We start from the raw sequence: 22954 nt of genomic DNA, 5'->3' as shown, positions 1-22954 counted from the left end.
TCTTTTAGCTTGGCCAGAAACCAGCTGTTGGACAATCCAGCCATAGTTATTTACGCTACAATTGGGAATGATGTCTGCAATGGGTAAGGTGTAAACTGAATTAACATTTATAGTATCATAAATTTTACTTCTTTAGAGTACTTACATTTATGTCTCATTGCTTTGCACTTCCCCATGATGGCATTTTTCTTTGCTATTGGACTGTGCTTCATTCTTATTTTTCTGCTGAAAATATTTATTGTTGCCTTACCTATATTTGTCATAGCCACCTACCTGTCCTCATCTGGGGCTTGTCTTTTTTTCTTTCTTTTACAAGGCAGAGATAAAGTCACCAATGTGATGTCTGAAGTAGAATATTTCTCATTTAGCAGATGAAACAAAGTATAACAACAACAGAGGGGAAAAAAAGGAGTTTAAAAGCATGTGTATCTGTCTTACCCAGTGTGTCACCTCCTGTCAGGAGGCAGAGTGTGACTGGTTTACCTTTTCTGAAGAATGACAACGTAGTCCCCTGTCGAGGTCTATTTTCACCCTGCCTCTGCTGCACGCTGCCTGCAGTCTTTGCTGTGCTGTCCTGACGAGGTGTTTTGTCTTTCTGGCTTTACTCACGTCATAAGCTCAGCAGGAGAATGAACTGAAGCTTTCAAAACTAATAGTTCTGACATTACCCTTTAGCAATGCTCACAGGGACACCAAGAGGTCACTAGTTGGATGCTTACCTTCCTCCCGGTAGTGGGAAGGCAGAAAACACCTTGCAACCAGTCCAATGCACAGCACAACCAGTTTTGGTTTTGCAGGTGGTCCAAGTGCTGTTGTTAGTGTAACATTATTTTCACCATGATGAATCTTCAGGTTTTCTTTTAAGTGGAAGAAATAAATCTGACTTACGCAGAGACTTTCAAAACACTAATTTCAATAAATGACGCACGCTCAGCTAAGTCCCCTTCCGAAGCTTTTGAAAAGTCTCACCTGCAGGCTGTATAATGAAGTTGGAGCTGTTATGCTGTCATACTTTGCCATTAAAATATCCTGGGTTTGGTATCCTAAAACTTTGCTTAACAGCAAGTTGCTTGGGTTGAAACTTTGCACGTCGGGTGTTGTACTCCAGACAGGGATGGGCTAAGGTCAGGCAGGGCAGAAGTGGGACCACAGGGACCACCTTTGAGGTCCTTCCCTGGCACCACCATCTCCCTGGCCACATGCGGGCAGCATGCAGGAATAATGTCCCATGAAACCTTCACCCTTGGCATCTCCCTCTGGTGATGGTGCTCTGTCCATGCCCCTGCCCAGAACTGCCAAATCTGGCCTCAGCACCACCCTCCTGTTATGGGAAGAACGCACAAATCCTCAAAAGTAATGCCACCACCCTTCAACTGAGTGGGAAAAGCAGTCACAGACCTCCTGCTACTTGCTGACAAGACCGTCCTGGGCATCTGTTTATTGAGAAGCTTATGAAGGTATCATTACAACCACCCCCAGGATGATGAGTTCCCCCCCTCCCAAATAGCACCTTCGCTGAAGTCCATGGCTCCTGCTGCAGAGACTTTCGAGGTGTCTTGTCCCAATCTTGGCCCGGGGTCTGTTGTGTACATATTTCAACTCTGCTGTTTCACTGGCTTTGCTAAAAGCACTTCTTTTTCCTTATTTTTTTTTCCTCATTCTGCAGGTTATTCCTTTCACTTCCCCTGTCTCTAACACTGCTTTCTATTCTTGCCTGAAGTAAAAAGAAATTTTCCACAAATTTAAACCATTTTGGCCTTGCCTCGCCCATTTGTATGTTCCAAACCAGTATTTATTACTTGAAACTCTGCTGTCTTTTTATTCCAGCATCCATTACCTGGCAGACCCACTTTTGTCTGCTCAAATTCTCTCTACTGTCTGTTTTCTTCCAAAACATTTGCAACATCAAAAGAGGCTATCAGGCTGTAGTGATCCGTGTGACTCCAGCAAGGAAAGATGCTGCAGCTTCTGTAGCAGCATACTGTTTCCATGCTGTTTCCATCGAGTGGGATGTACAGCCAAGAGAGATTTTTTCAGCATCCGGTCACTGTGTGTAGCTGCCCTGGCTCTGATGTACCCACAGAGGTTATGGAGGATACAGAGCATCCAATGGGCTTGACTTCAAACCTAGGGCTTGACAAACAAAAACCTCTTCAAGGACAGTTTTTAACTGCAGTAATAGAGCCCTTCTGGCCTTATCCTGTATTTTACCTTCAAAAGAGAGCAGTGTGCGGAGCACATGGGAGACACAGCTCTTTTAGCCAAAGCATTGTTAAAATGACAGTATTTCATTCCATGCGAAGAGCGGGGCAATGAGTAATATGGATGTTTGTAGAGGAGAGAGATAATGAAATTGGCAGCCTGTGTTACACGTTCCCAGTAGTCTCCACACTGTGGTGTCCAAACGGGGGGGTTAGAAAAATAAAGACAGATGGCAATGGTATCTCTCAGCCCACTGAGGTGTAAAAGTGGGACACACAGACCTGGAACAAAAAAAATTCAGACAAGAAAATAATGAGCACCAGCCGTCTCAAATTCTGTACAATTATTGCACGTATTAGTTGCATTTGGGGTAAGGCACCATTTCTCCAGCCTCTCTTTCCCAGCTTTGCATCTGCAACAAACAGAAAGGTGACAGCAGCAAAGGGGGGGGTTAGCCGACAGCCACCGGGAAGGGAACTTGTACAAAGCAGCACTGGTGCCAGCGAGAGCATAACGCTACTGTCACCAAAGCCCTGCTGCACCCTTCTGGCCCTAAAAATAGTTTGTGAGTGTGCAACACCTCTAACCCTCATGTGTCGGGCATGCCACCCCTCTGCAGCAAGCTAGAGCTGAACTCCTGCACTGTGTATCCAGCTCTGCGTGTACGTGTACGTGCACGTGGCGTGTGCGAGTGTGTGCGTGTGGTGTGCTCGCTCACCAGCTGGCCCCGTATGCCAGTGGCCCAAACCCAGGGCATGTAACAGCATGCTGCTGGAAAGCAGACGTGTGGCTGAAACATTGGCTGGGGGGGCATATTTATTTGGGTTGGGGTCACGGGGAGGGAGGAACTGCTGCCTCGCAGGACATGGCAGTCCAGGCCCACAAGCCCCGTGCAGAAGGAGGGTGGAGAGCTGTGTTTGGACTATGCCAGACCCTGTTATACAGGACTGTAGGAGGTCTCTGTGGCAGAGGAGAGCTGGAAAAGCTTTGCACAGATTTTGCACGAGGCTGTCTGGTCCCTCTGTGTTATATGTGTGCACGGCTAGGGGTAACCCATGGTGTTAGGACAGCCAGGAGCTGTGTGCACATCCAAGGATATTACTGTGTATTTGTGCATTGTAGGGGGGCAGGGAGTCCTCCCTAAAATACCCAGGTCCAATGCAGCAAGAATCCTGACATTAACGTCTGCTTGCTATGCTCTGACACAATGAACCGTGGCCAACATCAGCTTCCAGAGGTCCCAGGTGGGCAAAGGCTGTCACTGGGGAGGAATATATGAGGGTACCACAACGGCCCCTGGTGTTCACCCAGGCACCTTGAAGTCCTGACGGCAGAGACCAAAACGAACGTGCCTGTAAGATGGCTTGCTTCTCCTTTGGTTTTAATTTCATAGCCTGGCACAGAAAGGAAATGTGAAGAAACGCACTGAAATATCTGCACAACTTCAGCAGAGAATGATGAGAGAAAGTGGAGTTACAAATGTCATTAATTTCGTCTCACACTGATGTGTTTACTCGCAGTAGAGGCCTTACATCAGAGCAGTATTTTGAAATCAAGTCCTGCAACACCTGTAGGCAAAATGAAGTAATTTAAGGGCAAAAAACACAGTCTTATCTCAAAAGTACCTTGCTTGCGTGGCTGTCCAAGGATAAGCCTGAATCTTAATGCTGTTTTTCAGTTCTCCCTAACCAGAAAGTCTGAAATGCATCAGCAACACATACTGCATTAAGATAAATTTCTGGGCCCAGGGCACTTGCCTAATTATTATTTTGCGTGCAAAACGCAGCCCACTGAAGAATCCCAAATCCTTGCCAGGGAATGCGGTTGTCCCACATGGGTCTCAGCACACACCCCCTCCCCACCCCAAGCACAAATGTTTCTAATGCCTCGAGATGGAACAGCAATGCTTTTGAAAGCTCCTGCTTCTACATTGCTCGCTGACAAGAAATCCTTCCTGATTGCCCCGCAGCTCACTTGGCACTGCAAGCATAGAGTTTGCCCTTCTCTTATCCCTGGGAAGCCATGGAAGAGATTAAGGGACTTTCCCAGGGAAAGGACCTGGATGGAGCCTCCTGGCTGCTAAGCTGATCGCTTCCCTACGAGCCCACGAGGAGAAAACATGGGAACCGCTAAAACAATAAGGATGGGTATTAGTGCAACCTTACGCACTACGTGGAAGGACATCCCCTGTCTTTTCGTCTTGAGCAACGAGATCAGCCCCTCAGCAGGTGTTGAGGCTTTTTCTCTGAAAGCCTTGGTCCAGCTGAGCTGCACCACCAAGGCAGGAACAAAACTGTCACGAGAGCCTGCTTCCCAAGGTGCACAGTCCATGCCATGCACGGCCGCACATGTTGATGTGCTGCAACGATGAACGCTTTTTCTGTACTAAAGCGGTTGTTCTGATAACATAACTAGAGCAGTGTTCTCTAGGCAGCCTGGGGTGGCTTTGCTTGTTTGTTTTTCTTTTATATAAGTTGAAATTTGTTTCAACTTCAGCATTTTATTTCCCCCCTACCCTGTGGCATTTACAGCTAAATGCAAGAGGGGAAGGATAAACCTGAGCCTGGGACTCTGGCTTGAAGAGGTTCAGGCCTGCCAGTGAGGCACAAAACATGGATGTTCAGTTCATGTGGGACACCAACACAGTTCCTGTACCCTAATGAACATTTCTGAGGACTATTTTATCTTAAATACCTCCTCCCTCCAGTCTTCCATGTTTGTCCAGACCCCTCGCTATTCTCCTGACCTTCTGCAGAGCTGTAGTAAGAAAGAGGCGTATGATTCACGAGAGACAAAGCTACCTTAGATATTTCTACCTGGCATAATCAAAGAGCATGTTGAATGTAGGCTACATGCAGCAGCCCATGGGGAAAGAAGCCCCCCTTTCATCTGTCTGTAGGGCATCCCACACCCTGAAGCCACGTGTGTGGAGCAGCACCATTTCTCCCTGTTCAGAGCCAAAAAATGGAGGCTTTTTAATCAGGTGCAGCAGCACCCTACATCCCCTGAGGGCGACGGATCCTTTTCCTGATGAAACTTGAGGTAGACATTAGATCAGTTGAATGTCAGACTGGAGTTTGATAAGTACACCAAGGGCAGTGTCTTTGCAGTCTCCAAAATCAGTGGACTTTTAAGGACTACAGCTAAGCAAGTTCCTGGGTTTATGTCAAAAGTCGCTTAAGATGCTCTGCAACAGCTACAAAGAGCAAGGCACCAGGGTTACCGGAGTAGTTTTACATGGATTTTTAACAGCACAGGAAACCAGTGTGGTCATAGTCTGCTCCATGGCTCTGATTCGGTTCGCTGCACCATAAATAAAGACTACCTCAGTTGCAAACTGTGGAATAAAACCAGCAGGAGAGCTAAGACTTTTTTCTTTATGGAGGTGTGCCGGGCCTGGCTAGGATAGAGTTAATTTTCTGCTTAGCAGCTTCTATGGTGCTGTGGTTTAGATTTTTGACCAAAACAATGCTGATAACACACTTTTTCAGCTGAGCAGTGTTTGTACAGTGTTGGGGCCTTCTCTGTTTATCACTCTGCCTCTCCAGTGAATGGACTGGGGATGCACAAGAGGTTGGGAAGGGACACAACCAGACAGATGACCCAAACTGACCAAAAGGATAGTCCGTGCTATGTAACATCATGGTCAGGAATAAAAAGGAAGAGGAGGGCATTTGGGGGGGGGGGGGGGGGGGGGGGTGTGTGTGGTGTGTGTGGTTAGCCAGTGTTTGTTCAGGAACTGGCTGGGCATTGGAGATGATGAGTGAGTGATTGCCTTTGCATCATTTCTTTTGCTTGCTTTCTCTCTTCTTCTAGTTCTCTTTTGCTTATTGAATAACTTTTTTTTTTTTTAATCTTGGTCCCCAAGTTTTCTTGCTTTTACTCTTCCTTTCCTCTTCCCCTGTCTCACTGGGGGGCAGGTGGGGGAGCGAGCGAGCAGCTGTGTGATGCTTAGCTGCCCACCAGGGTTAACGCACAACAGGAGGCCACTCTATAAAGAAAGGATGCATCTGTCTGTTTTTAGCATGGAGAAGGGTTACACCAAGGGAGGTTTCTATGTCACTTCTGATTTTGGGAGTAACAATGAGAGACTAAAACACATAGTGTCATTTTGATAAGGTTTTATTTAGCTAACTTAATGTGGAAGAAGAAAATTCCACTGTTTCAGGTGCCTCTTGGGGGGCACAATATTACCTGACATTTACCTGATGTTGGCATTCTCTTCTTCTGCAGGAACCGTGACACGCTGGCTCACATGACTACACCCAAAAAAATGCTTTCCAACGTGATGCAAGCTCTGCGATACCTGGACTCCCGTCTTCCAAATGGCAGCCATGTGATTTTAACAGGCTTGGTAGATGGCCGCTTTCTCTGGGATAACCTGCATGACAGATACCATCCTCTAGGTAAGTATGAGATGTTGTAGGGTCCTCCTGGTTATCTGACTGCTTGTGTTGCCTTCTCTCCCTGAGTAATTTATGAATCTATTGACAATTTCAAGCAAACCTGACAGAGTGGAGGAGATCTGAGAAATATGAGACAGATATTGGCTGTACAGTAGAAGTAGGAGAGCCAGCTTACCATTCCCAGTGCAGGACAGGGCAGTTAGATAGCAGACCCCCTAACCTGCCTGGTCTCCCCCAAGCTGGACCCTCTCAGCTCCAAACCAGGCTTCATATGTGCTGTGGATGTGGAAACAAGCTATTCTGCCTCAGTCTTTGCCCAAAATCGTGGCTGGCCGGCCTGCACTTCATCCTGGTTGTTGTTACAGGTGGAGCTGGACATTTGGTGAAGACTTCCACTCACTGACTGGTGGAGGTCTTGGTAAAACTGGATATTGTCCACAACAGAAGATTAAGTCAGGGGGTTGCAGAAGACTGGCTTAGGTATTAGAGAAATAAATTTTCCACAAGCGCTGGGTGCCTGCCATATCCTACCCTACCTACAGGTGTGATGACTGAAACCTCACACCATGTGCAGCCATGTTTTGGAGCATTCCCTCAGAGTGCAATTGCCGTAAGGTGCTTTGGGGCAGTGTTTTCAGAGATTTGGAGGCTGCCTTTGGGAACCTGTCATCTCAGCATGCACGAAATCATAGGTCTGACCATAATCAGACCACTTGCTCCTTGGCTTCATCCCATGCCAAGCAGCAAGGAGGAACATCATCGCATGGGGCTGCATTCACACGCAATGACGTGTGACCTCCTTGGTTAGTCCAATGGCGGTGCCTCTGGGGTCAGTGTGGAAACATTTCCCTGAGGATGTGGGAGGTTGTGGAGTGGGGAAGCTTGGAAGCTGGTTGCAGAACCTCTTCTCTGTAAGTTCATACCATCCAACAGCAGATAAAGAAGGTGAAATATTTTATGCAGGTAACAAAGAAATACAAAACATCTAGAGTAAGTCTCTTGTTCTCCAGTGAAATGTGTGTACAAGGAACCATCGTGGCCATTCTGCTGTCAAATTTTAGACCAAAATCATGCTCTCCTTTTTATTTGGGTAAAGGACACCATCCTGCATCTGAATGGGTGGAAAGTGGTTGTCATCTTAGTTCTCATCAGTAAAGAGAGAGAGAGAAGCTAAATCACATCATTACAATGGTAGATTACATCTTCAGATGATTTTGGCAACCTCTGGGTACTAGAGCTTTCAGCAGACTCTGTGCTGTGGTTTCCCCAAGGTTCCCCAATCACTGCCAGTGGCCCTGCAGCTTCTGCATTATGTACTACAGGTTATTTTACCCCTCAAAAGTACTTGCCTCTTCTCAGGAAGTCTGAGGTGTCCATTTCTATTTCTGATACCTTGTTACAGTTTTCTCTAATAAGCACTATACTACTATCAAGCGAAAGAAGAAAAAAGAAAAATAAAAGAAAAATTTTGTCCCTCTTGGGGCAGAGGGAGCATGTGATAATTATTTTTTAGTCACATAAATACATTTCTTCCCTTGAGTCACAGGGACTGTTCCTCTACTGGATATCTAATTATCAGAGAAAACATGTAGCATTTTTTGGCACAAGCCAAATCAGGAGTGATTAGCTATAGGACCAGTTGGAAATTTTTCAGAGGGGATGGTTTTGCCTTGGAGAGACTCAATTAATCCTAAGCAACACATTTTGCAGCAAGAGATCACTTCTGGCAGATCTTCCGGTGGATTGCGAGCAGGTTTCCCTGCTTGGCTTCCAATCAGGTGCAGCCAGACATCGGTCTGGCTTTCTGCCGAATCCCTGGTCCCCCTGACAGCCCATCCCAGGGCCTGATGCTTTCAGGGTACACGGGTCTGGGTCACCCCCCCATATCCATGGGTGACACTAGATCTTTGAGGTCCCCATCTTTTGCCCCCTAGGTAGGTGATACTGCTGCTGGGTGATGGGGCAGCCCGTGAGCGAGGCAGGAATCACATCTATATCAGGCAGCAGCAACCTGAGGAGCCTGTTTCACTTGGGAGAGATCATACTTTGCAGTTCCCAGAACAACAACAAAAGTCTCATATTTCAGCACTGCAAAAATAATGGAGCCTGATGGGATGATCAGTGCGCTACAAACTCAGAGAGCTGAGTGGCCATTTAGTTTCCATCTTGGTTGTAGCTACCAAAGCAGCAAAAAGGTCAAGAAAACACTTAATTTTCTCAGCAAGCCAGGCTATTGCATTGCACAGTGAATTTTAGGGAATGTCAGCTGGATGTTTGACTTGGTGCTTGAATTTGCTCACCCACACAAGCATATCCAATTCCCTCCATGACAGCAAAATTGTTCCTCCCTTTTTAAGGCTAACCTCTCCGAGGTAAATGTGAAACTCAGAGTATATACAGTCACCTTCAATCTTCCCTTCAGCTTTGCAACCCCCTGCATTTGTTGGAGGGTGAGAGACACGTTAACGGATAAACTATCAGTTGCGCCCTTCGGAGATGGGTGCAGGCTGTGATGACTAACCCCAAGCACACGAGATGAAGCACCCGTGAAAGGCTGGAGAGGGGTGCGGGAGGAGCGAAAGCGGCTCTGCGTGCTGCAGGGAAGGATGCGTTGGTGCCACCGGCTGCACCCCGACTCTGGTGGTGGGAGGGTAACCTGGGGGATGACAGGGGTCCCGGGGTGCCTCTCCCGACCGAGAGGTCTAATGCAGACCTGCAAAATGAAGTTACGTTTGGCCATCAGGCACATGAAGTTTCCCTCTCTGTGCTTTGCAGGGCAGCTGAACAAGGACGTCACGTACAGTCAACTTTATTCTTTCCTCGACTGCCTCCAGGTAAGGTCTCTGGCTTTAACTTACGAGCCCCCCCCCATTCCTCTCGGCCCACTGCTAAAGCCCTGCTCCCCATGCCTGCCCAGGTGAGCCCCTGCAGTGGCTGGCTGACCCCCAACGAGACCCTCAGGAATTTGACCTCAGAGGTAAGTCTCGACGAGGCTGCAACAGGACCGACATCTTGCACAGACGCTCCTCCAGTTTGTCCCTGTGTCTGAGGATATAAGCCTGATATCTCAAAGGCAAGACAGCGGCACACTTTTTTCTTCCAAAGGCGGGGAGAAGATGCGGAAACATCCGTAGCCATCCTTTCAAACACCTCTCAGGTTCTGGGAGGCAGCATGGTTGAGTTAAGGGATTTGTAAATGTATTCCCTTTCCAATCTCTCAGCTGCCCAAATTTATTCTCAAGGGATGCAATCTCCCTGAGATAAAACTGTTCAGGTTCATGTTCTTTAAGGGGAGAATGTACCCAATAAGAAAGGCAAGGCTTGTGAATCAAGTAGCTGTGAGTATGAAAAGCCAACTGCGTAGGCTTCCCTGGCAGTGGGAGCAGGTCCTGAAAGCAAGAGCCTTACCCTGTCTTTATTTGGGATTTGTGCTAATCTTCCTCAGACACATTTCTGTGGACTTAATCACCAGATGGTGTGACCAAGGAGCATCCAGGCTCAGCGCAGGAATGGGAACAGACAGAACAGAGATGTCTTAAAACTCACCCTAAAAATCTGGCTGCAGAAGTGAATGTCACATAATATCAGCCACTTATTCCCCTATAGTACAAGCTGATTTTTTAATCCCAGCACCCCCCTGCAGCCATGTAAAAGAGCCACTAACCAAATATCATCAAAGATGTCATCCCTCTGTATAGTTGTATTAAAGTTTGCATTCACTAAACAAAAAATACGGCCTTAATTTCACCAAGGCTTACATATGTGTTTCGTTTTATGTCCTGTCCTTCTTGACTTCAGAGAAGGCAATTAAGCACATTCCTAAATCTTTGCAGGCTTGCAGCTTATATATTTGTACCAACAATACAGAACATACAGTACACACAACTTCTGCCCATGAACAATTCATGTGTCTGCAGGGTATGAATTAATCTTCTTTCTGAGCCCCTGTCTGAAACTAATTGTCTATGTTATTATCCAAACTGCACAATTTAAATATTTAGGAGATCCTGATCTCTGTTACAGCTGTAGAAATCATGCTGGATATATCAGTTAGGTAGACGCTCAATGGAGGTAATTCACTCTGCTGAAAGTAAGAGCAGAATTTGGTCTGGCTAGATAAGCGTTAGCACCCACAACGCAGTAGTGGGAAGGATAATGGGAAAGGAGAACATTTTTCCTGCATTAAAAGTTTCAGCTTTCTTTAAGAGGAATGGAAATTACTGGGCTGCCACTCATCAAGAGGCCTCCGAAACTGAGAAATTCAGAATATTTATATAGGCACAGAGACACTACTAAAAGAGGTGTCCAGTAAAATAACCATATGCTGTATTAAACTTACTACATCGGCTGAGGCCTCAGTGCAACCTGCAATGATGTATTGCATGGTGAGCTGGGGAGCACGAAAGCTGGTGGTGCTCATGCAAGTCTATGTTATGATGAAGAACCCCATTTCACCTCCTTTCCCCCAGCTAAAAAGGCAACAATAGCTTTCAAATTCCTGACCAAGCATCAATGACAAAAGCTTGAATCCATGCAAAGCAGCATGAGTAGAAATGAATCGTCATTAAATCGCTTGATTTTTGCAGAGGGCTTTACAACTTTCCAATGTCCTGAAAGAAATAGCAAGATCTGAGAAATTTGCCAACTTTGATATTTTCTACATGGATTTCCCACTGAGACAAAGTAAGTTGCTTTTTTCCCTGTCTTTCTCATGAAGCGTTTAGTCAAGTGCTGGGCTTCTAATACACTCCTTATGTTTTAGCTCTGTACTGGGAGAAGGGCAGCATCGCCACCAGCCTAGGTGACCCAGCTGGCAGGGCTGGGGCCAAGTGGGGACCCTTAATGCCATCTCCCGGCTTCCCTGGTTGGGGTAACCGTGGACCTCTGCCGAGACAAGAGCCCACCACCAGCCTGGGGACCACAACCTCCCCGCTGCTCCCTGCACCCACAACCCTGGTGTGCAGCACACCGGCCATTTGCACTTGGGTGGCAGGGGGTGTTGGTGATGAGGCAACAGGGACAGCAGATGAGCATCTACTAAAAATGCCTCCTGCTTGTCCACTGCAGCTTCTCAGGCTGATGAACAAAAAAAGAAATCTCAAACCTATCTCAGTCCATAAGATTTCACTTTTATTTTTGATCATTGCTTTTATAGCGGGTCATCTAGGCTGGAGACGGCATATTTGCAACAGTGAAGGTGGTCTTCATGAGCTGTAGTGTACTACAGCACTGACTGGGCTTCGCATTGCCTCCTCTGGGATGAGCCATGCATCAGGAACTTTTCTCAGCCAGTTTTCCTGCCTGAATACCACAGCCACCCTCTCTTAACTCACTGTTTTCAAAAGTAGAAGTGCCTCTCCCAGGAAGAACTGGCTTCTTTCCTATGCTTCCTTAAGCACCTGCATACTACTGTAGCTTTTGACTTGAAGAGCTTACAAAACTCATCCTTCTGTGATCTTAAATGATATTAGGTAAGCACATTATACCTAAATCACTTCCTTCTGCAACCGACACTTAAAAAAAACCTAAAAGAACCAGAAACTTCTCCTCATTACTGTGAGCATGAGTGGACAGTGTCCTTGTGGGGCTGGGGACAGACGCCTGTCCCTGGATCCCTCTCAGCTCCAATTCCCTCACAAGATGTGCATGGGTCCAGCTTGAGGCATCACCCAGCTCCGTTACACTTTCTTTTTTAAAAAAAGGAGCAGCATGACATGAGGGATTGAGATAGGCAACAAATTCAAGTAGTTAGATAGTGATGGGAAGGTAAGAAAACAGCTTTTTCCACTGTGTCCAGCCTAAACCTCCCACATTTCAACTTATGCCTGTTGTCTCTCCCCTTCCCACTGCACTGCTGTGAAGAGACTGGCCCCATCCTCATCGCCTCCTCGTAGGCTCTTCCCCAGGATGGACCATCCCCATCCTTCAGCCTCCGTTCACGGGACAGGAGCTCGAGCCCTGGCCACCTGGGGGCCCTCCCTGATGGCATGAATTTTTATGTTCCAAAAATATTATATAAGAATTGGAAAAAAAACCCACCCTGATCTGCATTTCCTTGTTTTTATATTCACGTAGAGAGGTAGTTCCACATTGGTCCTTCTTGAAAAATTTTGCCTGGGGACTATATTTTAAATCCCAGCATGCAGACAGCTAAAGACGGAGCCATGAAGGGACAGAAACACCCTGGCAATACTTCAAAGGGTACATCTCTAACGCCTCTGCCCATCAGTGCCTGGCTGTCCTTGGAAGCACGAAGCTGCCAAGGCACCTAAGATTATTGCAAAAAATCTCATTTTGCAGCCAAATCCTATCAAAATTCATGAACTCATTTTATCTTATGTGACCCAATTCAGGAAGCTGGTTCTGGGTCTCATGCAGACCATATAGAGGAGGAGGTAAAGAAGGGGGGATGAGAGAGGGAGTCTTTCTGTCCAAAACTTTAGCTTAGAGAGGTGGGCTCCACTGTCAAGGTCGACATTGTAGCACAGAGTTTCAGGATGTCCAAGTTTCTTTGCGGCTTTTGCCTCAGCTACTTAATATTTAACAAGTCATTAGGATTTGGAACAAACTACCTGCTGGGTAGGCAAATTGCTTTAATAAGTTAAATGACTAACTTTAGGTAATTTATTTGCTTTCACGAAAAGAAACATCTTAATATAATTTGCTGTTCTTGATTACATCGCGTTAAATAAATGAGGTAAACAAAATCACACATGCACACACAAACATCAGCTCTGAAAGACACTTTGCAAAGTTTCCTGCAGCCCTGGAGCCAACAATTCAAGCTTGCCGTCAGGAAAGCTGTCAGTTCGTGAGTGTGCTCAAAAGCCAGCTAAGGCTGCTGACCTACTTTTCTGGTCTCTTTCTGAAGCAAGCACAAATCCTCCCCTAAACTCTCCAGACATCAAATATTTAGCAGTGGTTGCACACTGTGATGAGTACATTGATTTCAGCCTGGCCTGGGCATATATATACATAGCAGCTCCCAGCTTTCTTGGAGTAAAATTTGAGTATACTAGCCTTTATTCTAGATTTAGATGGATGTTCAAGCGCAGGGGTTGCCTTTGGCTGAAGAACGTAGTGGTTCCTTTAAGAAGCAGTGCAATAAACAGAAGCAAGCTCTAGTCTAGTCTAGCCAAGGACTTTTAAGACAAACTGTGGACATACTCGGTGGGTATTTGTTCAACTGCTCTAGGATTTTTGGAGGTCAAGTATAACACGCTACATTCACTCATTTTGATATAAACCTTACTTATCTTAGTTACTTCTCTGCTATTTCTGGCAATGGAACAGTAGTCTATCTACAAAGTAAAACACAATATATGGCCTCATACTCAACGTATAACATCATATGTAAGGAGTTAGGCAAGCTCAGTCTGCGCATCTATATGTGCACTCCGCGGTGTAATCTAAGGTGAATATGTGTTGTGCTCAACATATTGCAAATTTGAAACAAAGCTCCAAGCCCCGTGTCTTGAAACGGGTTACTCTGAGAAACATCTCTAGTAGGTTTCTATAGTCAAAGCGGGAATATCACCCTCCTGTGAATTCAGAAGTAGTATGGGGACCCAGACGTCACTTTTTGACCCAATAGCCAGGGTCCAACAAACAGCACTGGGTCTAGATCAGAACTGTGGTGCTTGGATGGAGAACATTTTCCTCCTGACAGGACGCCTGCATAATGCTATTAAGAATTCTTATTCTGTCATTATAAAAGAAATTATTGAATTTACAGTCTGTTAATGCCATATCCACTAGTCCCATGTTTGATCACTGCGCAGCCCTTTTGAAGAGAGAAAGCTTTTTACTTCTCTAATGGCTCTGGGGCTTACAGCACAGCATCATTTGCATTGACTGTCATGCTTATGTAATTCAAAAGGTTATTTTGTTGGAGTTGAAAAAGACCTCTCAGAAGAGAAGTAACTGAAAATGACAGTCTATTCCTGCAGATGTCAGCCCATGTGAATATTGTGTTACCATCCCTTTCTCTAAAAAGCACTGTTTTCTTTATCTCTTTATTTTCTTGCACCGCTGAAGATGCAACTAAAATGGGAAATGCAAAGGTATTAAATCAGTATTAAATAATTTACAGCTTTACTTGCTACAGCATCCATCTTAGTTGGGAGGGAAAGTGAATTGTTTTATGATCACTGATGTTCAAAGCACTTCCTCGCATAAATATCGCAGAGGAAAAAAAATTAACAATAAAGCCTTAAATACTGCCCCGAGGAGAGGCGATTGTACACAGTATTGGCTCTGACAACTTTATATGAATTATCATAATCTTCATGCAGAGCCATCCTGTGCTTAAAAATACCGTCGGTGCTTTGAGGAAGAGGGGGGTACATCTCCGGGCAGGCGCCTACGTGCTCACTGGTGATAACCCCTCTGCTTACGTTGCTCGTTGTTCGCAGCGGCTGAGGAGTGGCGCAAGATGGGAGGTGAGCCCTGGCAGCTGATCGAACCAGTCGATGGCTTCCACCCCAGCCAGGTAAAAACCCGTCCTCAGGAGACAGGGGGGAGCAGGGGGGATGCCAGAACCCGTTGCTGCCCACGGTACCCAGTCAGCACGCTACAGGGGATGTAGGTTTGGGGGATTTCTCTTTTAAAAGAGGCAATGGCTTTGACCTCAGTGCAGACAGCTCTGTTTCAGCCGGCTGCACTCTGCTGTAGCTCCTGGAAGATCTTCTGCTGCTTTCTTTCTCTCATTCACTGGTACCCTGGCCAAACAGGTCTTTAGCCACAAAACCAGATCCTTGCTGCGTAGGGTGGCTACCTGCCTGCTCAAACAGCAGCTTTGCAGGATTGGGGCAGCAGTGCAGCACTGCGAAAACTCAAGATGACCCTGCAGCCTCTGAGGCCATGGGTTTCCCCATCGCAGCCTGGAACAAAGCTTTCTTTTTGAAGCTATACATTTAAATTGCTTTATGCTCTGCGGCTACGCTGCAGCTACACATTATGAAGAAGTTTTCTCCCACTTGCTTGGCCTCCAAGGATTGGTGGCAAGGGAAGGTTTACAGTCAGAAATAAATGGAAGGGAAGGAGAAGCAGCTGCTCCGCTGTAAGTCCTTGCTTGGGTTCAATAACCTAGTGTGAGGTTGCCTGGTTCCCACCGTATTCACTTCAAAGTAGTTTTTTCTGACTCTGTAAAACACATGGAGAGAGCATGTTCGGCAATCAGCTACAAAGCAAGGCAATTGGTTTTCTATACACTAGCTTTGGATTTCAAACACATACACAAAGCAAAGCAGGAGCCAGTCTTCCCCATACCGCCCTGAGAAAAACTACACGTGAGCTGAAAGCTGGCGTGCAGCCTGTAGCAGCCCTGGCTCACACCGGTAGGCACAGCCTGACCAGGGCTCTCCTGCCAGCTGCAACACGGTCACCCCCACTTGCTAAGTCAACACGGGGCGGTGGGAAGGTCCCAAAACCAAAGACCACTCCTGTTTCCCATGCTTTTCAATCTTGACTCTTGGAGCAAGAATTAGGCTGGGCTAAATTATGAGGGGACAAATCACAGCAGAGGTGATTTTCTCCTCTCTGCCAGAGGGCTCTGCCTGACAGCAGCAGTGGCCGCTCTCCATCCCATATACTTAGCAATGAGTCCAGAAGGTTTTTGCTACCTGCTGCTACGAGGGAAACGTGCCCTCCAAGCAGCCAGCTCCACTCCCAACATCCCTGCCCTGCCCAGGGGTGCAGGTCTGGGCGGCAGCTGGGAGAAGGAGGAGTGACATTCCTCAGTGATGTTTTTGTGGGTGCGTGGTACCAGCTCTGTGCCATGGCGAGAGCAGTTTGGAGGAAGCTGTTGCCTAGGGCACTGCTGCCTCTGTCTGCACTCTTCCATTCTGGCATGACGAAGCCACACAAGTGAACCCCACTGTGCTGCCCAGCCACTGGCAGTGCCACTGGGCAGCTCCCCCTGCTCAAAAGCACGGGGTGAATTTATGGACCGGTTTTATGATGTGAGCTAACACCCCACATATATTGACTCCGACACCCCCATCACCAAATAACCTGACGCAATGCTGTCTGGCATGCTGGGAAAGAGCAGTCCATGGAGAAGAACTTCAACAGGTGTGCGTTGCAAGCACTGATGGATTCCAACATTTCAGCAGCTTACTCGTCGTCTGTGCTGTCAGTTCAGCCAGGGGAGACCTGCAGAGGGAAATCCAAAGGCAAAATATGTGCTTTAGTTGCTATCTTTTACACCCCTGCCAGTCAGCTGGAGCAATGCAGTGACTTGCTTGGCCTTGCCAAGTCAAAAAAGCCTGCTGTTCAAAGAGGGACTCCATCATAGTAGAAATTCCTGATGACTACCACGCAGTACCAGGAGATAGCTGCATGAAAGTATGAGTTTGCAGCCTGGGAGCATGGAGAAAGTGTGTCTGGATTTTTTGCTGCAGGACTTTTGCAAGGAAGCAATTAAGAGAAAACTTGGCAAATGAAATGAGGGTGGAAAGAATGATGAAACGAACCTCATTCTCAACCCTGCCATCTGGGGAAACTGTGCAATACGAACAGTCTGAAGTAAGGAAGAAAAGGTCTTTGCATTATTTTTATGTCTTACCCTGAGGCTGGCCTGAGGCTTCTTACAACCCCCAGCAACAGGCCACCGAAGGAGCCAGGCTCGCCGGATCACAGCTTTTCATCCAGGCTCTTGCCCATTACCCGCATCCCACCAGCAGCTGGAAGGTAGCACAGAATTGAAGGCAACAAGTATTTATCTTAAAGGGATCCTGCCTAAGCCAAAAGAAAATTACAAAAGGGTATTGAAGAACAGCTGCAAACCTACAAGCAACCCCCAGAAGTGCCAAGCTGCTGGATCCGGCCGAGCACTGCCATATTTCACTCCCTCTGGACCTGGCATCCTGCGGTGGTTATGATCTCCCCCTCCTGCTTTTAGGATGACGTTAATGCTTTTCTAGGTACATTTTCCCTTGCGCTTAAGGTGCCAGCTGTAGATATGCCTCACTTCAAGTGAGCTATTGCCCTTCTAGGATTTATTAATTAGCCTTATCCAAACATCCACTGCTTTAAATCATTTTTTCTTTTCCTGCTAGTATACAGAGGTCTGTTATCAACATACCACTATTTGGACTGAGATGTAGCACTCTGCTCCGAAAGAGTGGCTCTCTTAATAAAAAGAAGGGGAAGTGTGAGCAGAGAGTGATATTTAAGAGTACACTTGAGAGAGATGATAAACAATTCACTCACTCCTCATACTAGTTTTATTTAAAGTTTTACTTTCTACCAACGTGAATGCCTCTGGCCAGGTATGGTTTTCATACCATATAATGCTGCCTAGCTGGAGAGGATTGATGCCATGCAGCTTGTCAAGTGAATGGGAGCTCTTACTTCTATCTCTGAAGCTATTCCTCACGCCTCACGTACCACTTGAACAAATAAATACAACAGATAAGACCTAGCCTAGGCATTTCTACTGAATTTTCTCCCTGAAGATGTCAAAGCACTTGACAAATATTCACAAGTTTTTGAGTTCAGCAGCACTCCAAGACAAGCATAAACATTTTAGCTCTTGCCTTCAGATGCAGAGAAACTTTGGAGTTTGGGATACAAGAACTGCAGTGCCCCTCCCTGCTGAGGATGAGCTGGAAGGGTGCTGTCATCCCTAATCCTTATGATACAGCAGTAGGCAGGATAAGCCGGTGTCTGGTGCCTGCCCCTGGATTTCATCTGCCATTTATCTGCTCTTTCTTTGAGTAAAAAAAAACCTGTCGTGTTATAAACATGGCAGAAGCAGGTGTCAGGATGTATATCCAGCTATGCAGGAAGGAGGTGGAAGGGAATTAAACCTCCCTGAGAGTTGCGTATTTAGCATTGCAAGAAGAAGGAAAAATTAAATAAGGCAACACTCCCCTTTTCCCATTAAATCTATTCTGGTTTTTCATGCATTGGGAAAAGGGTAGGTTAGGAAAGTCAGGCGGGAAAAATTAGCCCCCATAATTCTCACTCCAGGTAATAGTTTATATTTTAAAACCCTTGAAGGAAGGGATAAACACCAAGTGGTCATTTGTTTAGCCAGGCTCAGAACTACATTCCCTTACTGCAAATTTCAGGGGGGGTGAAGCGGTTCTCTACATGGTTTTATTAAATTTCAAAGCAGAAGGCTGCAAACAAAACACTCATTCTTGGCATAACTGCATTCCTCTTAAGTAAAGCTAAAATTGGGCTCCATTAAGTTTTTTTCCAAAACACCCAACTCAGGCTGTAGGTAAAGGAAATTCACACCATTTACTTTTGACACCTAAAAGTTGAGTGCATCACTCAGTCCTCCTAAGTTCCCCCTAGAGCTGTTTCTGAGGCACCGTACCCCAAAATCCCGCTCAGTTGTCCTTGGAAGAAACCTGACTTTCTCTTCCTATTGACTATAGTGGAAACCCAGGGACTTTTTTTCAGCATCTCTCCCTTACTATGAAATCTCACTGCAAACCATTCTGAGTGCCAGATGGCTTCAAGGACATTACTTCTCTCTAGAACAGCTGATTGCTTTGTTTGGACGACAGAGCCATGCATTTCAACAGGATCCTGCATAAATGGCTTCGTTTCTTGCTTTTATGAAGTTACCAGAGAGAACGCGAAAGCCCTGAGCATCACAAACTGGAACCCGAGACGCTTGGAAGATTCTTAATGATTATGTACAGTCAGGAAAGCACAGCTTGAGCGTGATTAGATTCTCCCTTTTCTCTTTCCTTAAGACATAGCAAAGCACATTCCAGTCAGGGGAAAAAAGAGAAGAAGCTGAAGTGACGCATATCAGATCAGTTGGGTATTTGCACTTTGCTGAGAGGCACGCTCATCACCAGTTTGGTGCAGGAGGAGGAAATAGCCAAAAGCTGCTGAAATAACACAGCCACCTCCCAGTCGCAGTCACCCGGGGCTCTCTGAGGAATAGGTAATATTTCCTTTAAAATATTGCTTAAGGTTTGTCGTCCTCACAAAAAATTAATTGCAAAAAATGTACAAATTGTAGCAGGTCTCAAAGCACAAGAGCTTTGAATTTAAAAAAGACCTACAAGAAAAGCGATTCCTAGACTCATGAAGCCTTCTCTGTGCCATGCTGCTTATAGAGTAATTAACCAAAACCTTAGGACCACATGAAATGGTGTGTGAGTAGGACCTCCATAATTTAGGGCAGTCTAAGCAGATACACCATAAATTCCAATCAACAGTAATCTGAACACTGTAGAGCATACTTCTAGTGATACTTTTGCAGAGGGTTCACCATGCAAAGATAGTAGGATTTTTTTTTTTTTTTTAAACAAACCAACCAACTCTACTAAAACACATATGGAAGGCTTTGGAACTTGTAAAGAAGGTTTGGCAATGATCATGCCAGAATAGAGACTGGTCTCAGCCCTCTGGCAGCCATAGGACATCCCAGAAAAACCACATTTGGTCCATTAGAAATTTTGACCAGGAGAAAACACCCTGTTGCAAAATCTCCCCATCCCTCTCCCTTGTCCCAATTGCTCTGAATAAAAGAAAGTTTTTTGTCTCCTGGCCCATCATGGCAGCTTCTTTCAAAAAGCACAGGATTTTAAAAGAAGTGCATAAAAATTCTCCAAAGGCTCCAGTCTGTTCCCAAACTCTGAAACATCAGTATTCAAATAGTTTGATTCCGTAAACCCATCTTGGTCCTTAATAAAAATACTTTGTTAGCCTTATTTAAACCTCAAAATTAAAATCCATGTCAGATTGAGTTTTAAGATTGAAAGTAAAGTTACCATATAAGCAAAATATAACTGTGGGTCAGAAATTAAAACAAAAAAGCATTAAAAGGGTATGAAAACTTGGTTTAAAGGAGAATCATGCTGTTCTCCCTTCCCTTTTCTCCTACCCCTGAAGTTTTTCACCCTGGCAACAGAGTGGATACAATTTCTCTTCTGTACATAACCTCTAGGGCAAAAACTCTTCTGAAAGATAGAGTGATTCTGATAGCAAGGAGGAAAGCTATTTTACCACTTCTGCAGGTCTCATGGAAAAAAGCTGTGAAGACAACCAGCAGCAGGCCCAAACTTAGAGCATCAGAGCTGGGTAGTTTTGAACCTAGATATAATTGGACCTCTTTTTCCTCAACAACCGTGGTTTCCTTATCGGCTAGCAGAGAGAATACTTATTAGAAATATCAGAGGCATTTAGGAGCAGGAATTCCTTGGGGCTTGCAAGAGTTTTATGTGTTATATCCAAGCAGTGCCTTTGAAATACTTTCAAAATACCTTTGAGGGGGAAAAAAAAAAAAAAAATCAGACTCTAGGGCTTTTGCATAGAAGTTTATGGACCAGACATCATAGGCATCAGGAAGCGGTTGGAGACTATCAATAGTCTTGTGACGGGTCAGGGAGGTGCAGATATATGGTCCTCACCTCATTGTTACTGTTCGGAAGGATTTTTCCCCTTTCAAGCAGCTGGAGTGGGCTATTTTCTTTGGTTAGAGGTTGTGGTCCATGACATGGCTATACAGGGGAGTCATCTTTCTGGTGGGGTCTCCCAGGCGCTGGCATGAAACAGCTATATTAGAGGGACAAGAAATTGATAGTATTTGTGCTGTTTGCAGATTGCTGCAGCCCTTGGAACAAGCATTACCTGGCAGAAGGCGCTACGTGAATGGCCTCAAGTGCTTGGAAAGGAGAATCCGTTCAACGACCAGATTGAAGCGATATTCAAAGATCAAGGTGGACACTGACTTCCAAACTGCCGGAACCCTGACGCGTTTTTTTGGTGATGCTTCCCAGCGCATTCTACAAAACAAGATGATCAGACACAGACACACACACACAAGAAAGGGGGAGGGCGAGTTATCAGAGGCAGTAGCAGTGGACGTAACACAACAGTGTTCTTCTCTGTATCTCACCTGCACAAATAGGCTATGCTTTTTCTGTGGAGCTACAAAAATAAAAAATCAAAGGATACCTGCCAACTGGACCATTTATTGTACTGGTTTGTAAATCTGTATGATTATTTTCCATATATAGCAAACTCCTAGCCCTACCTTGTATTTTTTTTTTTTTCCCCCCTGCAGAATGTTCTTTCTGGGCTTTCCATTTGTACTGTTTCAACAGTTAATCTGATCCCAGAAGTGTGTGTGTGGGAACCCCAAACTCATTATGTTGCTATAAATTGTGCGTATGTAATTGCCCTGACTGTCAATACATTGTTTAGCTGCTATTTGCTTATTAAAATGTGCCAGGAATAACAAGGCGCTAGAATTTTGATTTGCCTGGCAGCATTAGTGCAGGCTGACTGAGCACAGGTTCTCTTTCCCTGCCATTAACAAGATAGTAACTTGACAACCCTTCACGTATTTAAAACAGGTTGCTTTTTCAAGCTTTAATACATCTTTACTCTTCTGCTTCCTAACAAGTATGATATACGCAGTCCCATGCCTTTTACGAGCATGACCAAGGGAATCACTGAAGATACTGGGCAGCTCTTGCCTGCTCTAATTCATACACAGACTTGAAGGTTGAGAGTTACTAGTAGGTTTTTCGCCAGCTTATCCAATGCTCTTAGCAAAATAAACGAATAAATAAGTAAATAGACAGCTCTGCTCTACCAACAGCCCTGCTGGTGATGAAGGGATCAGTTGGCATAAAACATCACTAATCATACACGGAAAAAATCTGGTAAATAGGCGGCGTTAACATGACATGGCTAAAAGCCCTCCAAGTCAGCCAAAGCTCAGGTAGAGTTGCTCTGCTCTCTGTTCTGACCAGGTTCCGTGCGTAAGGGGTCACCCCTGAGCCAGCTCTTGGGGTGCAGCCCAGCCCAAAGGAGATGTTCTGGCTGTGCGTGGACCTCAAGCACACTGGCTGCGGCTGTAGGAGATGCATCTGCTCAGTGTTTGGATTAGGTGGAGGATGACTTGGCTAATGCTATTTTGATGGAAGCATGTATTACTGCTATCCTAGATCCTCTTCCTTTTTTTAAAATACAGTCAATACCACATCTCTTATTAAGATAGAAATTCCTTTGGGACAACTCCTGACATTTAAAGAAATATTCAAGTCACCTACTTTAGGAAACCAAAAGGGAATACATTCCTTAATTAAATGATACTTACTAATGAGGCCCCAATTCATTCAAGGCATTTAGATGTTACCAAAATATCCGGTCTCCCAAGAAGCAGTTTCAACCCCACAGAGGCATGCCTGAGGAAGGCCGTTTAGATTTCCTTCTCCTTCTACTACTATCTGCTTCCTGTACAAATGCTCTCCACCAAAGAGCCTAACATTTGTTGCACACCGGCAAGGTAGAATACCTTCTAACTATTTTTCATTACCTATTCAGCCTTCCTATCTTTCTTTAAAAAACAATACAACAACAGA

The 22954-nt window shown here is 45.5% G+C and overlaps 1 protein-coding gene across 1 annotated transcript in view; it reads left to right on the top strand.

Annotated features, from left to right (window-relative positions):
• Nucleotides 1-21822, top strand: part of AOAH (acyloxyacyl hydrolase) — an 82090-nt gene extending 60268 nt beyond the window's left edge. The window contains exons 16-22 of the mRNA XM_075745462.1: nt 9-83; nt 6436-6608; nt 9384-9442; nt 9526-9585; nt 11195-11291; nt 15023-15099; nt 21184-21822. Coding sequence (XP_075601577.1) covers nt 9-83; nt 6436-6608; nt 9384-9442; nt 9526-9585; nt 11195-11291; nt 15023-15099; nt 21184-21312 — 670 coding nt within the window. The 3' untranslated portion in view covers nt 21313-21822. The remainder of the gene's footprint in view (nt 1-8; nt 84-6435; nt 6609-9383; nt 9443-9525; nt 9586-11194; nt 11292-15022; nt 15100-21183) is intronic.
• Nucleotides 21823-22954: the final 1132 nt, after the last annotated feature.

This window comes from Balearica regulorum, chromosome 2 (genome assembly GCF_011004875.1).
Source record: "Balearica regulorum gibbericeps isolate bBalReg1 chromosome 2, bBalReg1.pri, whole genome shotgun sequence".
In the NCBI taxonomy this organism is placed as follows: domain Eukaryota; kingdom Metazoa; phylum Chordata; class Aves; order Gruiformes; family Gruidae; genus Balearica; species Balearica regulorum.
The sequence above is the reverse complement of the archived record's forward strand: the minus strand, read 5'-3'. Positions and strand labels throughout refer to the sequence as shown.